The sequence below is a fragment of the Mandrillus leucophaeus genome, unplaced genomic scaffold (assembly GCF_000951045.1).
Source record: "Mandrillus leucophaeus isolate KB7577 unplaced genomic scaffold, Mleu.le_1.0 Scaffold337, whole genome shotgun sequence".
Classification (NCBI taxonomy): domain Eukaryota; kingdom Metazoa; phylum Chordata; class Mammalia; order Primates; family Cercopithecidae; genus Mandrillus; species Mandrillus leucophaeus.
The window spans coordinates 1,149,636-1,173,108 of record NW_012103554.1 but is presented as its reverse complement, the minus strand read 5'-3'; the positions used below and the strand labels follow the sequence as shown (position 1 = coordinate 1,173,108).

General features: G+C 43.7%; 1 protein-coding gene across 1 annotated transcript in view; it reads right to left on the bottom strand.

The window, feature by feature from the left end:
- The window catches only part of PLEKHG1 (pleckstrin homology domain containing, family G (with RhoGef domain) member 1), a 182,011-nt gene that overhangs the window by 4,784 nt on the left and 153,754 nt on the right, over window positions 1-23,473 (bottom strand). Inside the window, exons 11-15 of the mRNA XM_011988722.1 lie at window positions 18,587-18,620; window positions 17,025-17,120; window positions 14,468-14,506; window positions 12,028-12,050; window positions 4,731-6,354 (exon numbers count right to left, since the gene is read on the bottom strand). Coding sequence (XP_011844112.1) covers window positions 4,731-6,354; window positions 12,028-12,050; window positions 14,468-14,506; window positions 17,025-17,120; window positions 18,587-18,620 — 1,816 coding nt within the window. The remainder of the gene's footprint in view (window positions 1-4,730; window positions 6,355-12,027; window positions 12,051-14,467; window positions 14,507-17,024; window positions 17,121-18,586; window positions 18,621-23,473) is intronic.

Here is a 23,473-nt window from a genome sequence, read left to right as displayed (position 1 = left end):
AGTGCTGGGATTACAGGTGTGAGTCACTTTATGTAAGTTACTTTATTAGTCCTTGAGCTTTTCTTTTCTTTTCTTTTTTTGAGACATTCTGTCAGCCAGGCTGGAGTGGAGTGGTATTATCATAACTCACTGCAGCCTCAAACTCCTGGGCTCAAATAATCCTCTTGCCTCAGCCTCCTGAGTACCTGGGACTATAGGCATGAGCCACTGTGCCTGGAAACTTTTAATTTTTAAATTTTTTGTAGAGATGGAGTCTTGCTATGTTACCCAGGCTGGTCACAAACTCCTGAGCTCAAGCGATCCTCCTGCTTTGGCCTCCCAAAGTGCTAGGATTACATGTGTGAGCCACCTCGCCTGGCCTCTGAGCTTTTGGTCTGGGAGAATAATGCTGTACATTTCGTTTAACTCCCTATATATCACCTAGCCTGGTTCTAGACAGAAACTGGTCTCAATAACTAATTCATTACTCAGATATTTTTTTCACTCCCTCCTTTATTTTACTTACTGTTCTGATTTCTATTATCTCTTATTTTACTTATTGTTCTGATTTACTTATTGTTCTGATTTCTTTTGAGACAGAGTCTTGCTCTGTTGCCCAGGCTGGAATGCAGTGGCGCAATCTCAGCTCTCTGCAACTTCCACTTCCTGGGTTCAAGCGATTCTGCTGCTTCAGCCTCCAGAGTAGCTGGGATTACAGGCGCCCAGCACCACACCTGGCTAATTCTTTATATTTTTAGTAGAGACAAGGTTTTACCATGTTGACCAGGCTGGTCTTGAACTCCTGACCTCGAGTGATCTGCCCACCTCAGCCTCCCAAAGTGCTGGGATTATAGGTGTGAGCCACTGTGCCCAGCCTCCTCCTCTTATTTTAAGCCTAGTTTTAAAAATGGATGCACTTTCCTGAGACCATACCATTGGGAGTGGAAAGGTGGCCTGGAAATCAGGTCATAGCAGAAAAAGGGGAAGCAAGAAGACAGCTAAAATGCTTCCTATAGATAACTCATAATGGGAACAGTTTATCTTTGGATGATAGAGTTGACCATTTATCAATTTTGAATAAAAGGTATCTCACTAGTAGGCAATACAGGTGTGAGTCACTGCACCTGCTGATCTAAGGGGTTTTTTTGTTTGTTTCAACTTCACCTTCTAAGAGAGTCTACAGCTTGTGTGACATCTATGTGAACAAGAAACAAGCTTCCAGAGCTCCAGCTGTAATTAAACAGATTCTATTAGCCAGATGTATAGGGGAACAGTGAGTCTGAGATGACACCTCTGGCCTAAAAAGCTTCATATTAGCTGAGTTAAGGCTCCCCCATATCCTTAGTTCTAGTATTAACAGCTTGTATAGAACATATACGTTATGATTATATGATAATCGCAAGAATGTCTCTGGTTTATTGCCTTTTTTGAGATTTGAAAGTTGGAGTTCTTATGATCTCAGACAAAAATTTAGAATAATCTTTGCCAAGGGAAATATCAAACAACATTTTAATCCTCCAGACAGGATTAAAATCAATGTTTCTGATGTTGCTCGAGATGCAGACAAAAGCATAAAATTGTGCCTTCCCTACTCTACACAAGGAGGAAAATTTCTCAAGCCTGTATGGAGTTTTCTCCCATGTGAAACGTCACCAAAAACCCAGAAACCCAAAGGCCTCCTTGCTGTCAAAGACTATCAGGAGGGAGGTCTGGTGGAACAAGATGACCAGCATGCTATGACAGGCTCTAAGATGTGGGAGCAACTGGACCTGGTTGGGTGATTTATAGGCAGAAATCTGACCCGGGGCCTGGAGACCCCGGCTAGAGAGTTCAATAAAGATGCTCGAGAGTTTCAGCAGGTGAATAAGGTGCTCCTCCTTCCGCACAGCACCGAGAGCAAGCTCCTGGCAAAGCGGCAAGGCCCACACGGAGAAGTCTGGAGAATCGGTCCATTCGATTACGACGTCCTGTGCCCAGATAAACAAGAAAGAGAAAAGGAGTCATCATGTCAACTGATGGAAAGCCTAGTGGGCACAGGAAGTGGTCTCGATCACCCAGCTGGAAGAGGTGTGGATATAACTCGTCAGGTCCTAGGGACGTGCCCCTGCCAGATGGCGGGGAAGACAGCACTCTCAGAAGATGACTTTGGAGAGATTTCCTCCTCTTTGCTGGGGAGAATGTCGACAGGAGCCCACCATGTCAAGAAAGGACCCAGACGCAAAGCTGAGAAAAGATCCTGAGGCATCCCAAGACACACCAGCAGGCAAAACAAAAAGGAGAGCCAACCGGAAGTGAAAGAAAACCCCAATGTGAAATCATTTAATACTTAAAAGGTGGGTAAAAAAGAAGACTATTTAAGGTAGTCGTAGGTCCTAATGATTCGGTATCAAAGGACATGCTTCTATCAAGATTGGAGCTTTGTATTTTAACAGGTGGTCCATATTCAAAACGACCTGCCCCAGAGAATTACTACTTTTTCAATGACAGTCTGTGGGCATAACCCATCATCATAAAAAGCTCTAGCATTATATTTTCTCTTATTCTGAGGAGCCCCAACCCAGACTTAGTCAGTGCTTGCAATTGCCAATATACAACTGTTTCTAAGGCCATATATATTCCCCTACCCCACCAAAATTGTCCTCCTGCAGCTGGGACTCAGTCACTTTCCCTGTAACAGCAAACCAGCTTAGCAAACGCTAGCATCAGAATAGAGACTTGAATTACTCATAATGCATCACAGCAAGGAGAAAAATACATGCATTCTGGTCTCACATGCATACAAAACCTTCATTTGATTAAAAAGAACTCAGAGTCTGTGAAATCCTTCAGGCATCAATTCCAGGACTTCGTTTCCCTATCTGTTAAGAAACTGTACTGAAGATGTAAACTTTAGACAATTCTTACTCTCAAAATTAAAAAAAAAAAGTTCCCTACAGATTCTTGTTATGTAACTTGTGGATTCATTTAAGATTTGGATATCTCTTTTCTAACTTCAGTTTCCATGGATGTCAATAAGTCAGTCCCAAAGACAGCATTTAATAGTTAGTGGCATCAACCTGCCCCAACGTGCTGATAATGAAGCTGATGATCAATGCTTGTCCTGATACTAAGCCATCACCCAGCTTTCACTTCTAATTACAGAATAGACTCCTCTCATTTGATACCAAGGTGGTCCTTTGTGAGAAAATCTGGGGCAGGATTTCTTAAAATACGATGAAAAGGGCATACTATTTGAAATGCATATTCCTGAGCCTGTAGTCAGAAATCTCTCTGCATCTGGAGGTAAAAGCTCCTCAGGTGAGAGCCACTACTCTTGGACTTTTCTTTCCATGACAATCAGGGGCTTTATTCACACATAGGCTCTTCCCCAGAGATCAGTGTTAAATTTTGGCCTTCAAAAAGCCTAACCATGAGCATCTCATTCCCATAGTCCTCATCCTACAATATCACACCGAAGATTCTGGTTTAGTTGTGCTCCACAAAGGAGTCTAACTAAAGCATTAAACTCAGAAGCATATATGAAAATACTAAATGAGATAGTGTTGAATGCATTACAGCAGCTATTTTAAAAAATCGAGTAGTAGGCCAGGTGTGGTGGCTCACGCCTGTACTCCCAGCACTTTGGGAGGCCAAGGCGGGAGGGTCACTTGAGCCCAGGAGTTTGAGAGCAGCCTGGTCAATATGATAAAATCCCATCTCTACAAAAAAACTACAAAAAAAATTAGCAGGGCATGGTGGTGCACACCTGCAGTCCCAGCTACTAGAGAGGCTGAGGTGGGAGGATCACCTGAGCCCAGGAGGCAGAGGCTGCAGTAAGCCATGTTCATGCTACTGCACTCCCGCCTGGGTGACAGAGCCAGACCCTATCTCAAAAAAAAGAAAAAAAAATTGAGTAGTAATGGAAATATGTGAGAAAACAACTGATTTATAGTGTGAGCAACTAAGGAAAGTATAATGGCTGGCATGGTGGCTCACGTCTGTAATCCCAGCACTTTGGGAGGCTGAGGCAAGAGGACTGTTTGAACCCAGGAGCTGAGATCAGCCTGGGCAACATGGTGAAACCCTTTCTCTACAAAAAATTTAAAAAGTAGCTGGGCGTGGTGGTTAGTGCCTCTGGCCCCCATTCCTCAGGAGGCTGAGGTGGGAGGATTGCTTGAGTCTGGGGAGGCTGAGGCTGCAGTGAGCTGTGATTATGTCATTGTACTCCAGTCTGGGTGTCAGTGAGATCCTGTCTCAAAAAAAAAAAAAAAAAAAAAAAAAAAAAGTATGCCAAAAAAAAAAAACCAAACCCCTCTTTTTGTTAGCATGAGTTGGCATTTTTGTTGAGATCCTGAAGCAAGAAACAATGTTATTCTATATGCTTCCAAACCTTAGAAGATTACACACACCCCTCCTCCTCCTAAGAAATTACTGATGTACTGGAAAAATTGGAGATATCACAGTTAAGTTAAAACTGATTGCTTTTTTCATACTTTAGATTACCTCAGAGAAAACTCTTCCTTAAAACATTATCTCTGTAGTTACGATGTTACATGCACACCACCACCTGCTGAGGCCAAATCCTGCTACAGTGTGCGTAATTCATAGGGGGTGATGTGGGAGAGGCCAGGATGGCTTTGTTTGTGGTCTTACTTTGAGATGACAAAGCGTGTCAGTGTTCTCACAGGTATGTCCTTTTAAAGGACATCTGAAATCTGAAAACCGCTCTCCCCTCTTACTTTGGAGAAGGAAGAAGGGCAGGGTGCACATACCAATGGCGGGCCCTCCTTGCTTCTTCTCTTCCAAGATGGCAGCCAGGTCTTTGTGCACGGATTTCTGATGCTGACTGGCCGGCGGCTGCTCCAACTCCGGACTTTTCACTTTTAAAAGTTGATTTGCCTTCTTAATCTTCTGACTGTACTGCCGAGCCATCATAAACACCCTGCTTTTTGTCTTATCTGTGGCCTCCATCCCCAGGTCAGGGTTTTCTGGGTCTGTTTGAGACAGGCCACTGTTGGCCAGGTCATAGGGATTGTCCATGAGGGGCAATTCACTGGCCAGGGAAAGCCGGTTAAGGCTCATAAAAGAGCCTTCTTTAGAAATCAGGTCTTCCTCAAAGGGGCAGTTGGCATGGCTGGCTCTGCCGGCCCTGCTTTTCACAGGCGTGAGGAGAGCCTGGCTCTCGGGCAGGGATAGTGTGGACACAGAGCGCCCTGCCTCCCGGCTCAGCTCAGGGGTGCTCTCTGCGTACAGCCTGTCTGGCACATCATCCTTGCTCACAGGAAATGCTGCCAGGAGGCGGTCTCTGGCCTTGTCTTCGTTTTTCTTGATGTAATTTTCCAGGTCATTCCAGATTTCATCTACTTCTTCGGACAGTTTATCAGATACAGGCTTATCAGGCATAGACAAGTTACAGCTGGGAGAGTCGTACAGCAAACTCAGATAATCATGATCAGGGATGTCCTGATGGTAAGGGGCTTCGTCCTCACTGAACTGGAGGCTGTCTTGGGAAACAAACGGCCTCAGGCTGTCACAGCATACGAAGTCAGCCTCCAGTCCCAAAAAGGTGCTCCGCTTTGCACGCTTTAGGCTGCTGCACTTAAAACCCAGCGATGGAGGATCTGGGAGCCCTATGGTGTCATAGATGTTCTCCTCAACTGCTTGGAGTTCATGCGTGCTTTGGCTGGATGCCTCTCCACCTGAGAGAGCGTCATCTTTTTGTGCGTAAAGAGAGCCCTTACTGTGGCCAGCTTGCCTCTTTGTGAAGGCTAACTCTGGGGTGCTCTTGGGGCGAACAGAGTCCCTGGCTGATTTAGAGGGCGTGGATTCAGCTTCTTCCCGCTTAGCAACCATTAGTTTTAGGTCCTCATAACTGATGTTATCATAGACATGGTCAATGTCATCAATGGTCAACTCGATGGATGACCCAAAGGGAGCCATTTCCTCCTGCCCTCCTGTTTTGGGGCCGTTCTGCAGTTCCCTAGTTCTGTCACTAGGTCCTATTTCAGGAGGGCATGTGTTGCTCTCCCCAGCACTGCTGGCCCGCCTGACAATCCTGTGACCAGAGCTGGAGGTCTCTGTGGACTCCATCTGTCCCATGTGCCAGCTGCAAGGGCGACTAGAAGTGCTGTCTTCACATAGTCGGGTAGAGTTCAGATCTGAGGAGGAAAAGGACGGCACGAACATCTGATAATCATCTTCGTCATCCTCGTTCTCCTGCGGGGACCGCCGGCTGGGAAACAAGGCTTGCCTGATCTGGTGATCGGTCCAGATGTTTCTGAGGGCTCCACCCGTTCGAAGCACGCTGATCATGGCGGAACTGCTGGGCTGACTGTTTCTCTGGGCAGGAGATGGCCTTGCTGAAGTCAGCTGGGGAGATCCTTCCTCTCTAGAAACCTGAGGAAGATGGAAACATATCAACTAAATCACAGCACCATGGAGAAGACACATAACTCAGGAATTTCTCCTGTGTTTACACACTGCCTCCCCTACTAGGCTTTAACCTTCTTTTATTTTTTTTTTCTGAGATGGGGTCTTGCTGTGTTACCCAGGCTGATCTCAAACTCCTGGACTCAAGCAATCCTCCCACCTCAGCCTCCGAAGTAGCTGGCACTACAGGTGTGAGCCACTGCACCTGGCTGAGTGTTTAACTGACTTGAAAAGCACTTCAGATATTTTCAAAAAAGGAAGGACAGGAACTAATATATACTTAGGAACTAGGCTGGGCAATGTGCAGACATTCTCCAAACTTAATATTCACAATCATTTTATGAATTAGATATGATCGTACCAATCTCACAGTAAGGAAATCTAGGTTCCTGAAGCTTCAGTAACTTGCTCTAGTCAGTAGTAAGGCTGGTGCTAGAACCCAGGTCTAACCCCAAACCCCTTGCCCCAAAGCACGATGTAAGCTAAATACAGAAAACTCTTAGATTCTTCAAATAAGTCTGGTGTACACTTGGCAAATATTCATTGCATAAATTAATATACATAGAAGTGAAGGGCCATGCTATCTGGTTTCTATTTGAGACTTTCTAAGAAGCTTTAGAGCCAGTGCTTGTCTCCCAGGGGTTTTAGCGTGGTTTCTGGTATACCAAAAGCCCCTGCTGCTGACCTGACCGCACACTCCAAGGATTTCTCTTAAATCTGCAGACCCGCCAGGAACATGGCCAGCACTACCTTGGTTTATAGGTTCTAGGCAAAGAGTTTTTATTGTAGGAATGTAATTTAATCCTCTGTTGAGTTAACGATATTTTTACTTATTTCAAAATACATTTAATTAACATTTAGTTGCCTATAAGGAAGAAAAATAGGAACGATATTAATAATTTTTTAATTTTAATTTTTTTCTTTGAGACAGAATCTCACTCTGTTGCCCAGGCTGGAGTGCAGCCTGGGTCACTTGGCGTGATCTTGGCTTACTGCAACCTCTGCCTCCTGGTGTTCAAGCAATTCTCGTGCTTCAGCCTCCGGAATAGCTGGGATTATAGATGCCCACCACCATGGTTGGTTAATTTTTGTATTTTTAGTAGAGACAGGGTTTTGCTGTGTTGGCCAGGCTGGTCTTAGACAAAGTCCTGGCCTCAAGAGATCCGCCCACCTTGGCCTCTCAAAGTGCTAGGATTATAGGCATGAGCCACTGCACCTGGCCAAATTAGTGATTTCTAATCAAAGAAAACAATGGGTCTTTTATAACTTGGAACCCTTCTGGATGGAGCTCGGTGATGCAGGCAGGAGCAGATACCCTCTGATCCTATTCTGCAGATAGAAGGATTAACTTCAAAGGCGTGAAAGGGTTAAGACCTAATTAGTACCAGGGACATATAATCTAATAAAACACTATAGTAACCTACTGGAAATGTCAAATAAGCAAGAACTTTTCATCACATGTCAATGAAAATGGGATATATGTTAATTGGAATATCTATTAGGGAGGGAAGAGAGTAGAGACAGAATAATAAAATTTCATCCTAAATGTTATTTTTCTATTAAAACTTAAGCAATTCAATTAGTCATTTATTTCTTTTCACACATACACACACACACAATATTTATACCTAATATTTGTTCACATATATGTTTTTCATATTATTTAATATACCTTCCTCTTCACCTTACTCAGACTGCACTGGTGTAATGTTACAAAAATACAGGTAGTCAGTAACTACTTTTTATACAGTAAAACAAGGTTAATATTAACTAGTTAAATTATGACAAAACACTTTTAAAGTGTAACAAAATTATTTCGTGTTTCTCAGCTAAAAATGATCCATCCCAGAAAATTCCCATAGGTTTTAGAAAATTAGGAGACCTGAATTGTTAATATTGAAGTTATCTTTTTAAGGTAATTACACTTGAAATGAAAATAGCAGTTTTGGCCAGGCACAGTGGCTCACACCTATAATCCCAGCACTTTGGGAGGCTGAGGGGGGGGGTGGATCACCTGAGGTCGGGAGTTCAAGACCAGCCTGACCAACATGGAGAAACCCATCTGTACTATAAATACAAATTAGCTAGGCGTGGTGGCACATGACTGTAATCCCAGCTACTTGGAAGGCTGAGGCAGGAGAATTGCTTGAACCTGGGAAGCAGAGGTTGCAGTGAGCTGAGATGGCACCATTACACTCCAGCCTGGGCAACAAGAGCAAAACTCCGTCTCAAAAAAAAAAAAAAAAAAGAGCAGTATTTTGGAAGCTGTAAATTTACATAGAATTAATCATTAAGAAAATTGAAGATGCTCTTAAATTAAGAAGTAATCATCCAGGCACGGTGGCTTATGCCTGTAATCCCAGCACTTTGGGAGGCCAAGGCAGGTAGATCACTTGAGCCCAGGAGCTAGAGACCAGCCTGGGCAACATGGTGAGATACCCCGTCTCTACAAAAAAAATTTTAAAAAGAAAGAAAGAAAGAGAGAAAGAGGAAAAGAGAGAAAGAGGCAGTGAGTGAGAGAGAGAGAGAAAGAGAGAGAAAGAAAGGAGAGACAGAAATAGGGGGCGGGGAGAGAGAGAGAGAGAGACAGACAGACAGACAGGCAGGATGGACACAGTGACACACACCTGTAACCCCAGCACTTTGGGAGGTGAAGGTGGTAGGATCACTTGAGTTAAGGAGCTTGAGACCAGCCTGGGCAACATAGTTAGACCTTGTCTCTACAAAAAATGAAAGAATTAGCTGGGCGTGGTGGCGCATGCCTGTAGTCCAGTTACTTGAGAGGCTGAGGTAGGAGGATTCCTGAGCCTGGGAGGTGGAGGCTGCAGTGAGCTGAAGCTGAGATTGTGCCACTGCATTCCAGCCTGGGTGACAGAGTAAGACCCTGTCTCAAAATAAATAATTTTTTTTTTTTAAAGGAAAGAATCAGCATATGGTTGGTCACAATATTGAAAGTCATGGTAAAAACCGCACTTACTTTTGCACCAGCCTCATAATTTCAATACCTCAATTTTACCACAGCCTGAATGAACTTTTTTCCTATCCTTTCACATTCTCAGCATTTGAGCTATTTAACAATGATATTAGCTATCATGTTTTTATTTTTTGAGATGGAGTCTCACCCTGTCACCCAGGCTAGAGTGCAGTGGCATGATCTCGGCTCACTGCAACCCCCGCCTCCTGGGTTCAAGCAATTCTCCTGCCTCAGCCTCCGGACTACCTGGGACTACAGGCGCATGCTGTCACGCCTGGCTAATTTTTTGTATTTTAGTAGAGATGGGGTTTCACCGTGTTCGCCAGGCTGATTGTGAACTCCCGAGCTTAGGCAATCCGCCCGCCTCGGCCTCCCAAAGTTCTGGGATTACAGGTGTAAGCCACCGTGCCTGGCCTATATTAGCTATAATTTATAGAACACTTGCTTTGTGCCAAATATTCCATTAATAAGCACTTTTAAGAACATGTTGCATTTAATCTTTATAACAGTTCTGTAAATTAGGAAACCAAGTCCTGGTAAGGTTAAGCAATTTGCCTGCAATCACACGGTTTATAAATGGCAGAAATGGACTTGAATCCGTGTCTTAAACCACAGCTTACACATGAGCTTAACCGCCTCATACACGCATGTACGCAGTCTCAGAATATATGTTCTGGGAGAAATAGTAAGCTATTATTAAGAAATATTTCCTGTTATAAACTACTTATTTATTTATTTATGAGACAGAATCTCACTCTGTTGCCCAGGCTGGAGTGCAGTGGCACTATCTCAGCTCACTGCAACTTCTGCTTCCCGGCTCAAATGATTCTCCAGCCTTGGCTTCCCAAGTAGCTGGGACCACAGGCACAAGCCACCATACCTAGCTCATTTTTGTATTTCTTTTGTAGAAAGGGGGGTTTTGCCATGTTGCCCAGGCTGATCTTGAATTCCTGAACTCAAAGTGATCTGCCAATCTTGGCCTCCCAAAGTGCTAGGATTACAGGTGTGAGCCACCTGTATAACATGCCTAGTCGTTATAAACTCTTTCATTAGCAGTAAATCTGATCTCCTTGAATTTAATGTACCTTGAGCACATTACTATTAGGAGATGGAATTTTATCACAAAAAGAAAGCATGGGTGTTTTCTTTCTTGCCTTCTGATTGTATCAGGTTTGGTTATGCCCATATGGACCTGGCTTGAGCATTGCTGTAGAAAGTTTCCAAGCAGCTCCTGAGATTGAATTTCTAGAACTCTTTGACGGGGAGATTCCTTCTTTTAGCACTGAGAGGGGCATGGCTCCACAATGCTACTATGGCTGCTTTGAAGAGCAGGGAGCCTTCTGCAGTGACCCCACTTATGAAATCAAAACCTTATGCCATATTTCAGGACAATGAACCAATTAATATTAATAAGTTTCACACATTTGCAAACAAAAACACGTATTACCTGAAAAAAAATGCACACGCCTGAGCCATGACAATCACTTAAAGGTAAGACTATGTTCGGCCAGGCATGGTGGCTCACGCCTATAATCCCAGCACTTTGGGAGGCCGAGACGGGTGGATCACCTGTGGTCAGGAGTTCCAGACTGGCATTGCCAACTTGGTGAAGCCCCCAGCTCTACTAAAAATACAAAAATTAGCTGGGCATAGTGGTGGGTTCCTGTAGTCCCAGCTACTAGGCTACTTGGGAGGCTGAGGCAAGAGAATTACTTGAACCCGGGAGTCAGAGATTGCAGTGAGCTGAGATTGCACCAGTGCACTCCAGCCTGGGCAACAGAGTGAGACCCAGTCTCAAAATAAAACAAAACAAAACAAAAGACTATGTTGATTTTTAGACATTTTCTTGGTTTTAATGGAAAGATACAACATTTATCAACAGGGTCACTTTGTTTCTGTGCTAAGCCATGGTGGAAATGAGATTGTAGAGATAGGTTTTCATAGCCATATTCTTCTAGATATAGAACATTAAACAAGGAGCCATGATTAGTTTTCTAAGAATTGTTAATTAAGCCCACTGCTTAGTAGCCACACTGGACAAACCACTGAGGTCAGGAGAAAATACCTATTCTTCATAGGTAATACAGTTGGATATAATACCTTCCAATACAGTATACAATTCTTATTCTCCCTCTCCTAAGCTTTTGTCAGGGGAAGAAAAATCAAAACTTGATATGACAAAGTCTCATTCGATCATATGTCATCATCTCTTATGTCAGCAGCAGAACCATATTCTTAGAAGGGGGCCCCTCGCCCTTGTGAATGAAGGCTCGCGCTTGGAGGAGGGGGTTATATCCAGGAGGCAGGGGCCTTGGTCTTACACCGGTGGAGGCAAAGGACAAGGTGAGGTGGCTCACGTGAGCACCGGGCAGGTATTACACCCTAAGATAAGGTTACAGCCTCTGAGGTGTGATGCGGGGCAGAGGATGAATAAATAATCACCATGGTTCTCAGATGTGGGCTGGGGGAAGGGAAGAAGTTGATAAGGATGAGTCTTTGCTTAAATCAAATGTAAATAATTCAAAATGTAAAATACCAAATTTCCAAAATGTAAAATAACTGTTGACACTTGCAATACGGGCTGGGGCTGAGAGAGATGGGGAAGCGACACCTATGAAGGGCGTCTGAAGCGAACATTTCCAAGTAAGAAATGGGATAGAGCTTACCTTTTGGATGTCTTGTGCTGTTTCTGAAAAACAGAAGGTTGTTTTTTTCAAGTTGGAGAATGAAAATGTACCTCCTGTATAAGTAAGCACTAATATTTTATAGAACTTAGAAACTTATTACTAGTAATTGAAACCCAACAGACTTCTGGGCCCTATACATCTAATTTTCAGAAAATCCCTGTCAGCTCTCCCAGCTGCATACCCCCACGCTACATCAAACAACTTTAGATGCATCTGAGCGCTAGGTGTCTTCATTAATCCCTGACAGCCATTAACTAACTAGTTCATGCTCAAGATGTTTCATAAGCTTCCGAACAAAAATGTGTTGTTTCCTGAAAAAAAAAAAAAAATGCACATGCCCCATTCCATGACAATTATATAAAGATGATACTGCTTCTGTTGATTTTGCAACATTTTATTGGTTTTAACTGAAAGATGCAGCCTTCTTGCAACAAAGGGGTGTTGCCAGTGGAGTTGTGGGGAGAGATTTACATAGCCACATCTTACAGAAGACACCCTTAGAGCTAGCCTAATTATGGTATCTCCTCTTTAAAGATGATCACAGAAGCATATGAGGTCCTTCCCTCTCCACAGATCCCATCCTCCGAGGAAACAACAGTTAACAGCTGAATGTTTATCTTTCCAGCTCTTGTACTACCCCCACCCCACCACAATAACGGTTTTGCTTTTATTTTTTATTTTTATTTTTTGAGATGAAGTCTCGCTCTGTCGTCCAGGCTGGAGTGCAGTGGCACAATCTCAGCTCACTGCAGCTTCTGCCTCCTGGGTTCAAGTGATTCTTGTGTCTCAGCCTCCCCAGTAGCTGGGATTACAGGCATAAGCCACCACACCTGGCTAATTTTTGTATTTTTCATAGAGATGGGATCTCACCATGTTGGCCAGGTTGCTCTCCAACTCCTGACCTCAGGTGATCCACCCTCCTCGGCCTCCCAAAGTGTTGGGATTACAGGCGTGAGCTACCACACCCAGCCTGTTTCACTTTTAAAATAAGGATTCAATATGCAACTTTGTATATTCTGCTAAATATATGCGGACACTCTTGTGAATAGGTAGAGATCTGCTTTATTTTTGACAGCTGTAGAATATTCCATTGTGTGTATGGATGTTCTACAATTTCCTTAAGTATATTTCCGACTGCATGGGCATTTTTATAGTGTCCTATTACAAATACTGCAAACAACAAACTTGTAGATAAATCCGTCTACATGTGGGTAAGTACATCTGTGCAGGTGAAACTGTTGGGTTAAGGGCAAATGTACATTTTAAATTCAAACGACTATTACCAAATTTTGCCCCTGAAGCATTGCAAAAACTTACACTCCCACCAATACTTTTGGAGTGACTATTTTTCTATATGTTTTGGCCAAGCTCATAGTTTTTTCCCTTCTATTTATTCCATTTAAATGTATGGATTTTCTGATTATGAATGTGGACGGCCATTAAAAAATTTTATTGCCAGTTTGTGTGTTTTTGTGAAACAACTGCCCAATTCTGTTTATTTATTTATTCTTTTTGAGTCCTTTGGGCTGGGTGCAGTGACTCACGCCTGTAATCTCAGAAGTTTGGGAGGCCAAGGCGGGTGGATCACCTGAGGTTGGGAGTTCGAGACCAGCCTGACGAACATGGAGAAATCACATCTCTACTAAAAATACAAAATTAGCCAGGTGTGGTGGTACATGCCTGTAATCCCAGCTACTCGGGAGGCTGAGGCAGGAGAATCACTTGAACCCAGGAGGTGGAAGTTGAGGTGAGCTGAGATCGCGCCATTGCACTCCAGAATGGGCAACAAGAGTGAAACTCTGTCTCAAAAAATAAAAAAAAAATACATAAAAGAGTCCTCTGTCTTTTCTTTTTGATGTATGGAGTTTCTTTATATAATAGGAATATTAATATTTTTATGCCTGTCAAATATATTACAAGTATTTTATGTCATTTGACTGTACATTTTATTTTAAATTTTATTATTATTTTTTGTGACACAGTCTCACTCTGTTGCCCAGGCTGGAGTGCAATGGCGTGATCTCGGCTCACTGCAACCTCTGCTTCCCAGGTTCAAGCGATTCTCCTGCCTCAGCCTCCCAAGTAGCTGTGATTACAGGCACGAGCCAGTAGGCCTGGTTAATTTTTATATGTTTAGTAGAGACGGGGTTTCACCATGTTGGCCAGGCTAGTCTCGAAGTCCTGGCCTCAAGAGGGCTGCCTACCTTGGCCTCCCAAAGTGCTGGGATTACAGGTGTGAGCTACTGTGCCTGGCTTTGACTATATATTTTACAATGGGATACTTTTATTTATAGAAGTTAATCTTTTTGTAATCAAATCAAATCTGTCAATCTGTAATTTATCTGGTATTTATTTTTGTGTGATTTGATTTAGTGAATATCAACAAGAATGAAACAAGAAAATATATTTTATGACTTACCACTAGTCTTCAAAACTTTATGTGATCGTGAGGAAGGTTCTGGGAGACAAAATAAAGCCAGCATCATTTGCAAAACCAAATCAAACCTTTGTCTTTATTCTTTATAAAAGGATTATGATTCTACTGACAGATTAACAGAGCTCTATAATTTTTGTATCAAATTTAACAAAATCCCCTTTGCTCAGAGATACATAGGAGCAAGACATTCACTCTGCTAAAATGGTAGAATAAATGTTATGCTGAGTTATCAGGAGTCACCCAATAGAAAAGCAAAATCTGACTTTGTCAATCCTGTCAGTAGCAGAGCAGCTTCCTCAGCTTTCACTAACACCTACAAGCTGATGACGTTCAATTGTACATTCTTATTTTTTTTTTTTGAGACTGAGATTCACTCTTCTCTCCCAGGCTGGAATGCAATGGTGCGATCTCAGCTCCCTGCAACCTCTGCTTCCCGGGTTCAAGTAATTCTCCAGCCTCAGCCTCCCAAGTAGCTGGGATTATAGGCACGCGCCACCACACCTAGCTATTTTTTGTATTTTTAGTAGAGACAGGGTTTCACCATGTTGGCCAGGCTTGTCTTGAACTCCTGACCTCAAGTGATCTGCCCGCCTCGGCCTCCCAAAGTCTTAGGATTACAGGCGTGAGTCACCGCACCCGGCATCAATTGTATATTCTTATGCCAGACCCTGTCCCAAGTGTCAGCTTCAGCAAACTCAACATCTCCATTCCAGCTCCCCTGTCTCCCCTAGATCTGCTCCTTCATCTGCATATCCTCTCTTGGTTATCGCTGACATCGCCCTCCAGGGTTAGTGACCAGGCTGTTATTCTCCATTTCTCCTGTTTTCTTCCATCACAGTCTTGGGGGTTCCCTGTAATCCTTTCCCCGAGTCACCCCTCTCTTAATCCAAGCCTTCATCTCTCAACAAGATGAGCACCGCAGCTTCCTATCTGGTCTCCCTGCTCACTTCATTCTCCGCACACAGCCAGAGTTATTTCTTGACAAGGAAATCGTTCTCTGAGTTCGCTGCTTAAAATCCTTCCACAGCTTGCAGGATCAAGTTCGAATCCTATGCATGACATACTGGGCCTCCAGAATCAGGCCCCCATCTGTGTATCTCTAGCCACATCTCCTTCCATTTCACCTCACCAACCTCTTCCTCCAGCCGCCAGCACCATCCCACTCTCTCCCCAGGCTGAACGACTGGCAACAGATGTCTGTCCTAAAGTACGCTGGCTCAAGCCTCAGGGCCTCCGCATATGCTGTTCCTGTTCCATCTGCCTCCCCTGCTGCCAGATTCTGTCTTGGGTACTGGTTCTCTGCTCTGTGAAGCCTTCTCTCTCTTCCCTACAGGGTTAATTTCTCTCTTATTTCTCCTGTTTTTGTCTCTCTGCTCTTCCTTCCATCCAACCAACCTCTGGCACTTCTCCATCACACGGACTAGTATTTATTTATTTATTATTTTTATTTTTTGAGACTGAGTCTCCCTCTATCACCTAGGCAGGGGCGTGATCTCGGCTCACTGCAACTTCTGCCTCCTAGGTTGAAGTGATTCTCCTGCTTCAGCCTCCCGAGTAGCTGGGATTACAGGTGCCTGCCAACACACTCTGCTAATTTTTGTAATTTTAGTAGAGATGGGGTTTCACCATGTTGGCCAGGCAGGTCTCAAACTCCTGACCTCAGGTGATCCTCCCGCCTCAGCCTCCTGAAATACTGTGATTACAGGTGTGAACCACGGCGCCCAGCCTTATTTGCATTTTTTGTCTCTGGCACCATGAGCTCCTTGAAGGAGTCACGTGGATTATTGATCCTTGCATTCCTAGTCCTTAGCAAAGCATAAAGGGGGTAATGAATAAAGACTGCTTCAAATAAAACCCTAAACCTGTCTGAACTAAGGCAATACTTCATGGAGTCTGGTGCAGCAAATATGAATTAAAATTTTAGCTTTGGATAATCTTTTGTGTGTGTAACTCATAGGATGTGATTTTTCATTAGCAACAGCAAATACGGTTTAAGTATCTGCACGCCGATGGTAAGACGTACAAAGCAAAATTAGCTGACTGGCATGCTTGATAGTTATGGGAAATATTAAGTAGAAAAGAGGCTTTTTTTTTTTTTTTTTTGAGACAGAGTCTCACTCTGTCACCCATGCTGGAGTACAGTGGCATGATCTTGGCTCACGGCAACCTCTGTCTCCCGGGTACAAGTGATTCTCCTACCTCAGCCTCCTGAGTAGCTAGGATTACAGGTGCCCGCCACCAGGCCTGGCTAATTTTAATATTTTTACTGGAGATGTGGTTTCTCCACGTTGGCCAGGCTGGTTTCGAACTCCTGACCTCAGGTGATCCACCTGCCTCGGCCTCCCAAAGTGCTGGGATTACAGAGAAAAAGAGTGTTAGATCAAAAGCTTGTGAGTCCCATCTTAAGGCAGCTGCAAATGTACTCAGACCAGCAGTGAGCTGAGAAACCAGATAGAACATGCCCTTTCGTCAGACTCAAAGGGACTTTCATTTCCAGTCCCCCATTAGTATTAAATTTTTATGACAAAATCCTATTTACCAGATTTTCTTCTCAGCCGATACGGAGCAGAACCTTCTTTAGAGCCATACAGTGCTTTCGTCTCTCCCTCAGGACTGTAACAGAAGCCTGGATGATCTGTAAAGATAACCACACGCATCAGTGGGACTGCGCTGTCGGGGGCTTCTCAGAAAATGGTTATGGCTAGCGTAGATTTATATGGATTTTTTATTATTATTATTTTGAGATGGAGTCTTGCTCTGTCGCCCATGCTGAAGTGTGGTGGCATGATCTTGGCTCACTGCTGACCTCTACCTCCCAAGTTCAAGTGATTCTCCTGCCTCAGCCTCCCGAGAAGCTGAGACTACAGGTGACCACCACCATGCCTGACTAAGTTTTGTATTTTTAGTAGAGACGGGGTTTCACCATGTTGGCCAGGCTGGTCTTGAACTCCTGACCTGACCTCAGGTTATCCACCCGCCTCGGCCTCCCAAAGTGCTGGGATTACAGGTGTGAGCCACCATGCCTGGCCTATATGGATTTATTATTTTTCATCTGACATGGTTATGATCCTTCTCCCACAATTGGCGCTGTATATGTATCTCAGGGCTTTTTGTTTACATTGGGACTTGTAGGATGACAAGCTTGAGCCACCACACCCGGCCAAAAAAAATAATAATAAAAAATAAATAAATAAAAAAAATCTGAAGGCAATTTCTGCTGGCTGAAATGTTGAGGTCTAGAGAATACAGCCTAGCACTCTGCTGGGGAGCTCCAGGCATCATTTCTCAGGTCTGTTGGATGGAAGATGGGAGCCTCAGCTGCAGCGATGGTGGGACTGCGCCTGTTTCCACTTTGCTGATGCTGCTTTTCCCCCTGGGGAGTTAACAAGTGCCAGGCTGGACGGAAGGGAATCAACGTTTGTACTTGATTCCGCAAAGTAAGGTATTATGAAAGGGTTAAGTAAAAGTAGAAGTGTTTTCAGTGCAAGTGTCCAGCAGACCTGATTGCATTTAAAGCCATTGTTTTCTCTTTTTATTCTATTTAATCTGAAAAATAACAAAGATGTGATAAATGCTGTTGAATAAGGTCTTATTTAATAGGAAGGACCTGGAATATTTCTTCTCTTCTGCTTTTGTAAGCCTAGAAATACACTCACATATGTGGGGTGGTTGTGATTTTAGAATTTTCTGCTGCATCAGGAAAACCAATACTATGAAGCGATTGAGATTCTTGCAGATAATCAATATTCTGTTAGGGATGAAGTGAGAAATGCACTGTGAAGCCCTGGTTTTTGGTGGTGGTAGAGGTTGGGGGTGGGTGGGGGTAGAGTTGACCCTGGAGACATAACTGACATTGTTAGTTGATGCAGAAACCCAGACTGTGGCCAGCCATCAAGGGACTCAAATAAACCTGGGAGAACCAATGTAGAAACAAGCCAATGAGCTAAGAAGGGATTATACTGTCCACCCAATTTGTGAAAACAGTGAATAGAAAGATACTATTTTCTAACAATTGACATTTTCTTGAACTTTAAGATAGGAAATGTGATAGATACAAATAGACAATGAAATTTCAAATTGTGTTAAGGAAATAAAACTTACGAATGGCATCCATTTCAAGGATTGCTTGCTTGGCCTGAAAGAGAGAAAGTGGGGCTGTAATTCCAATTGCTTTGTTTTTCTTTAAACTCCAAATCTCATCACAGATCTTTTCCCACCTGAATAAATAGAGTTTTAAAAACGTTTAAAAACTCGCTATTTATTTTAAGCATTTACACACAATTCAGGGAATTCAAGCAGATGAGCGCCCTCATGTGGGTAATAGCTGCTACACCATCAAGGCACCAGAGCTAAGACTGCACCACCAACCCTGTGAAAGAGGACGGAGGGAGGCTGGTTCCTAAGCCCGGCTGATCATTAGCACTCATTGGCCAACTTATTAAAAATGCAGATTCTTGGCTGGGCGCAGTAGCTCGCACCTGTAATCCCAGCACTTTGGGAGGCCAAGGCGGGCAGATCACAATCACAAGGTCAGGAGTTCAAGACCAGCCTGGCCAATATGGTGAAATTCCGTCTCTACTAAAAATACAAATATTAGCCAGGCAAGGTGGTGGGCGCCTGTAGTCCCAGCTAATTGGGAGGTGGAGGCAGCAGAATTACTTGAACCCAGGAAGCGGAGGTTGCAGTGAGCCGAGATTATGCCACTGCACTCTAGCTTGGGTGACAGAGCAAGACTCCGTTGCAAAAAAAAAAAAAAAAAATGCAGATGCTTGTCACCCAACCCTGACCTACTGACCCAAAAACTCAAGGCATGGAGCCTGGTGTCTTTATCACCAGCCCTCACCACGACTCTAGGGCCGTGTAACTATTTTGAGTTAATTGCAAAATGGCTGCTGGAAGTTTCCTCTCATTGTTGTCTTTCCTCCTGCTACGTGATTATTATGAGTTAAGTCTCTCTGTTTCCCCAACTCCCTGCATCTCCCATCTCTTTTATGTGCCCCAGAATCTCCCAGAGTGGGACGGCCCTGAAGGACAACGTCTGTGATCCCAGCTCAGGCACTTCACTAGGTGGGTGCTCTCCCATCCCAGAATGTGCTTCCTCAACTGGACAGTGGGATTATGGAGCCTTTCCTTCAGAACAGTCATTAGGTATCAATGGTCAGCTCAACTGGTGAGTTCCACCCACCCACCCTCATAGGCAGGGGTCCCCAACCCCCGAGCCATAGACTGGTACTAGTTCATGGCCTGTTAGGAACTGGGCCGTACAGCAGCAGGTGAGTGGTGGGCAAGCGAGAGAAGCTGCATCTGGATTTACAGCGGCTCCTCAAGGCTGGCATTACAGCCTGAGCTCCGCCTCCTATCAGATCAGTGGCGGCCTCAGATACTCATAGGAGTGTGAACCCTACTGTGAATTATGCATGCGAGGGATCTAGGTTGCAGCACTCCTTATAAGAATCTAATGCCTGATGATCTGAGGTGGAGCTGAGGCAGTGATGCTAGCACTGGGGAGCAGATTAACATTAGCAGAGAGGTTTGACTGCACAGAGATCATAATAAATCAATTGCTTGTAGATTCATATCAAAACCCTGTCAGTGAGTGACAAGGAGCAATTAAGCTGCATCTGGTGGCAGGCTTTATCGTGGCAAGTGAGTTGATGTACTTCAATTGTATGGCTGCATCTGGTGTCCTTAAAAGTATGTTCGAGGCCGAGCGTGGTATCTCATGCCTGTGATCTCAGCACTTTGGGAGGATGAGGCAGGCAGATCATGAGGTTAGGATTTCAAGACCAGCCTGATCAACATGGTGAAACCCCATCTCTACTAAAAATACAAAAATTAGCTGGCATGGTGGTGCGCGCCTGTAACCCCAGCTACTGAGGAGGCTGAGGCAGGAGAACTGCTTGAACCTGAGGGGCAGAGGTTGCAGCACTGGTTGAGTTGAGGTTGAGACTCCATCTCAAAAAAAAAAAAGGAAAAAAGTATGTTTGAGACAACTTCAAATGTCCATACATTCTGGATTAAAGCCCAGGCGAATATCCTGAGATTGCCACAAAAGCACAAAAGCCTGCTTCCATTTCCAACATCCTATCTTTGTAAAGCAGGGTTTTCTGCAGTGACAGCCACCAAAATAAGATTAGAACAGACTGTACATAAGCAACACACTTGGGGTGTCGCTGTCCCCCATCACCCCCAGATGGGACCGTCTAGTTGCAGGAGAACAAGCTCAGGACTCCCACGGGATTCTACATTATGGTGAGCTGTATAACTATTTCATTATATATTACCATGTAGTAATAGAAATAAAGTGTGCAATAAACGTAATGTGCTTTCATCATCCCAAAAGCCCTCCCCTGCCTCTGTCTGTGGAAAAATTGCCTTCCACAAAACCAATCCCTGGTGCCCAAAAGGTTGAAGACCACTGTCCTAGGGGATTGTAGCCTTTCTTGCCTCTTTAAAGTCATTTTCATTTTTTAAGGGTAGTATAATTTTAACCTAGAAAACACTACGCTAAAAATAACTTTTAAAATAATTTTACTCTAATTTGCTACCATCTGTGGTATCATAGTACAAATATTTCGGCTAAGTGGTGATCATATTTAGTGAAAAAGCGTGGGGCTGAGTCACCTTAGAGGAAACAAATGCTTCAGTTTTTGTAACACTGATAGCTATCTCTCTTGTACATTCAGCGTCTGAGATTATGAGTTGAAATTAATTACAAACACAAATGTTAGCTTAGTCTCTGGGAAGTGCAATTACAGAACTATACTAATATATAAAATGAAAAATACCTTCATCTTTATTCTCAATTAATTTGGAGAAGAGTTTAATTTATTTACCACATACACTAATGGGCAATATGGCTATTTCCAAGAAGTTCCCTGGTATCTGTAGAGCCGACTTCAAGAATGTATTTTTTAAGTCTTGACATTTAATTTTTAAAGTACTGTTTCCAGGTTTTCCACTAGGTGTCAGCCAAGGACCATCATTGAATTAAAAGAACGGAAGGCAGCTGGGAGGCTGTAACTAATGAGTTTCCCACAGCTGTGTTGATATTATTAGACTGGTGATACATTTCTTGATTTTAAAAATTTCCCACTATGCATTTATTTCATAGAAATAATAGAAATACATTTTGAAAACTTTAGGAAAATAAATAATCTCAAGGAAAGATGTGGAAAGTTCACTTTAATAATAATCCTGCTTAAATAGAAAATTATGATTACATTATAGTGAATGAAGTATATTAAACACACGCGTTTGAGGCTGGGTATGGTGGCTTCTGCCTGTAATCTCAGCACTTTGGGAGGCTGAGGCAGGTGGATCACTTGAGGCCAGGAGTTCGAGACCAGCCTGGTCAACATGGTGAAACCTCATCTCTATAAAAATACAAAAATTAGCCAAGTGTGGTGGTGCACACCTGTAGTCCCAGCTACTCAGGTGGCTGAGGCACAAGAATACTTGGACCCAGAAGGCAGAGGTTGCAGTGTGCTTTTTCTTGTATGGAGACTGCGCCACCGCACTCCAGCCTGGGTGACAGAGTGAGACCCTGTCTCAAAACAAAACAAAAGAGAAAAATGTGTTGTTATTGCCAGTGGGAACAATGTGGTTAGGATGCTCTTCGGAGCCAGATAGACCCGGGTTTGAATCCACGCTTGGTCATGTACTAGTTATACAAACTTGGGCAGTTTATTTAATGTCTCTCCGCCTCTGTTTTTATTTTTTCTAGAATGGGAAGAATAAGAACTACCTCATAACATATTTTGGTGAGGCTGAAATAAGAATATAAGTACTCAGCACAGTGTGTATGCTCAATAAGTTGTAACTGAAAAGATGTTTTTAGATAGAAGGGATCGACAACCTGGGGAGAAAGTATGATGTTATACTGACTATATCAATCATTTCAATACTTAAAGGGAACTTCCTGGGACACACACACCTAGTGTGGAGAAAGACAGGTATGTAAGGTGGTCTCGTTTTGTAACTGCCTTTCAGAATCTTGTTAGCGATTTTGATTTTCCCACTAGACAGGTAAACAATAGGTGGGGCCCATCAAAGACGCTCTGCCATTGCTCAGAAGGGCGTTCTAAGGCAGCAGGCCAGCAACAAAATGACTAATCATAAAGAAAATGCAGCCCCTCTCTGCATGAGCTCCCTTTCATCTCATAACACCCTGATGAATCGAAAACTCATGCTTAGGTCCCAGTCCACACCTATGCACATTCATTTCCTGAGGACCAAATCATTGCTGGCAGTCCTGAGAACAAGCTTCAGATGCTTGTCAAAATACACAGAGAACAAAACAGACTGTCCCCTTTCTCAGAAATCTCAGCCCTTCTCATTTTCCACCCAGTTCAGTTTTCATAATCATCATCCCATTGTCTGCTCCACCTCACTCCTCCCAGCCTCAGCTTGGACCATTTCACCATCCATGTGAATAATCCACCCACCACCCTCCCCCTAGTTCCTTGACCACTTTATCTCTAATGACCTTTTCCTCCACTCCAGAGCAGCAACACAGAATCAGAGCCACCTCCAGAACCTGATCACACTCAAAACCGCCCTACCTCTAAGGCAGGACTCCAAAAGTCCCTTCTTCAACCACAGATTGGTGTATTTCCTTCTCTCCAACATTAAGTCCTGCTGAACCAGGCTTTATGACAATATTGCAGTCCCTCACCCCACGCTTCTGTTGCCAGCTGGTTTTCCTCTCCACTCAGCCTGATGTCATGCCCAATTACTGCAACTTCGTGCTCACTGGCACCCTCCCCACCCCCGCCCTGGGAACCTTCCCCTACCAGCTCTGCCGGTTCCCAACCTGGAGGAACCCACACGCACCAGTAGTTTCCAAGTTGCTGAGCAGATTTTGAAATGACGTCATCACACTGATTCATGGGGGCCAGCTTCAGTTGGGTCTTTGATGCCTTCCACAGATCATTCTAGTCATCTCTAGTGACTGGTCCATTTTCTTTCTTTCTTTTTTTCTTGAGA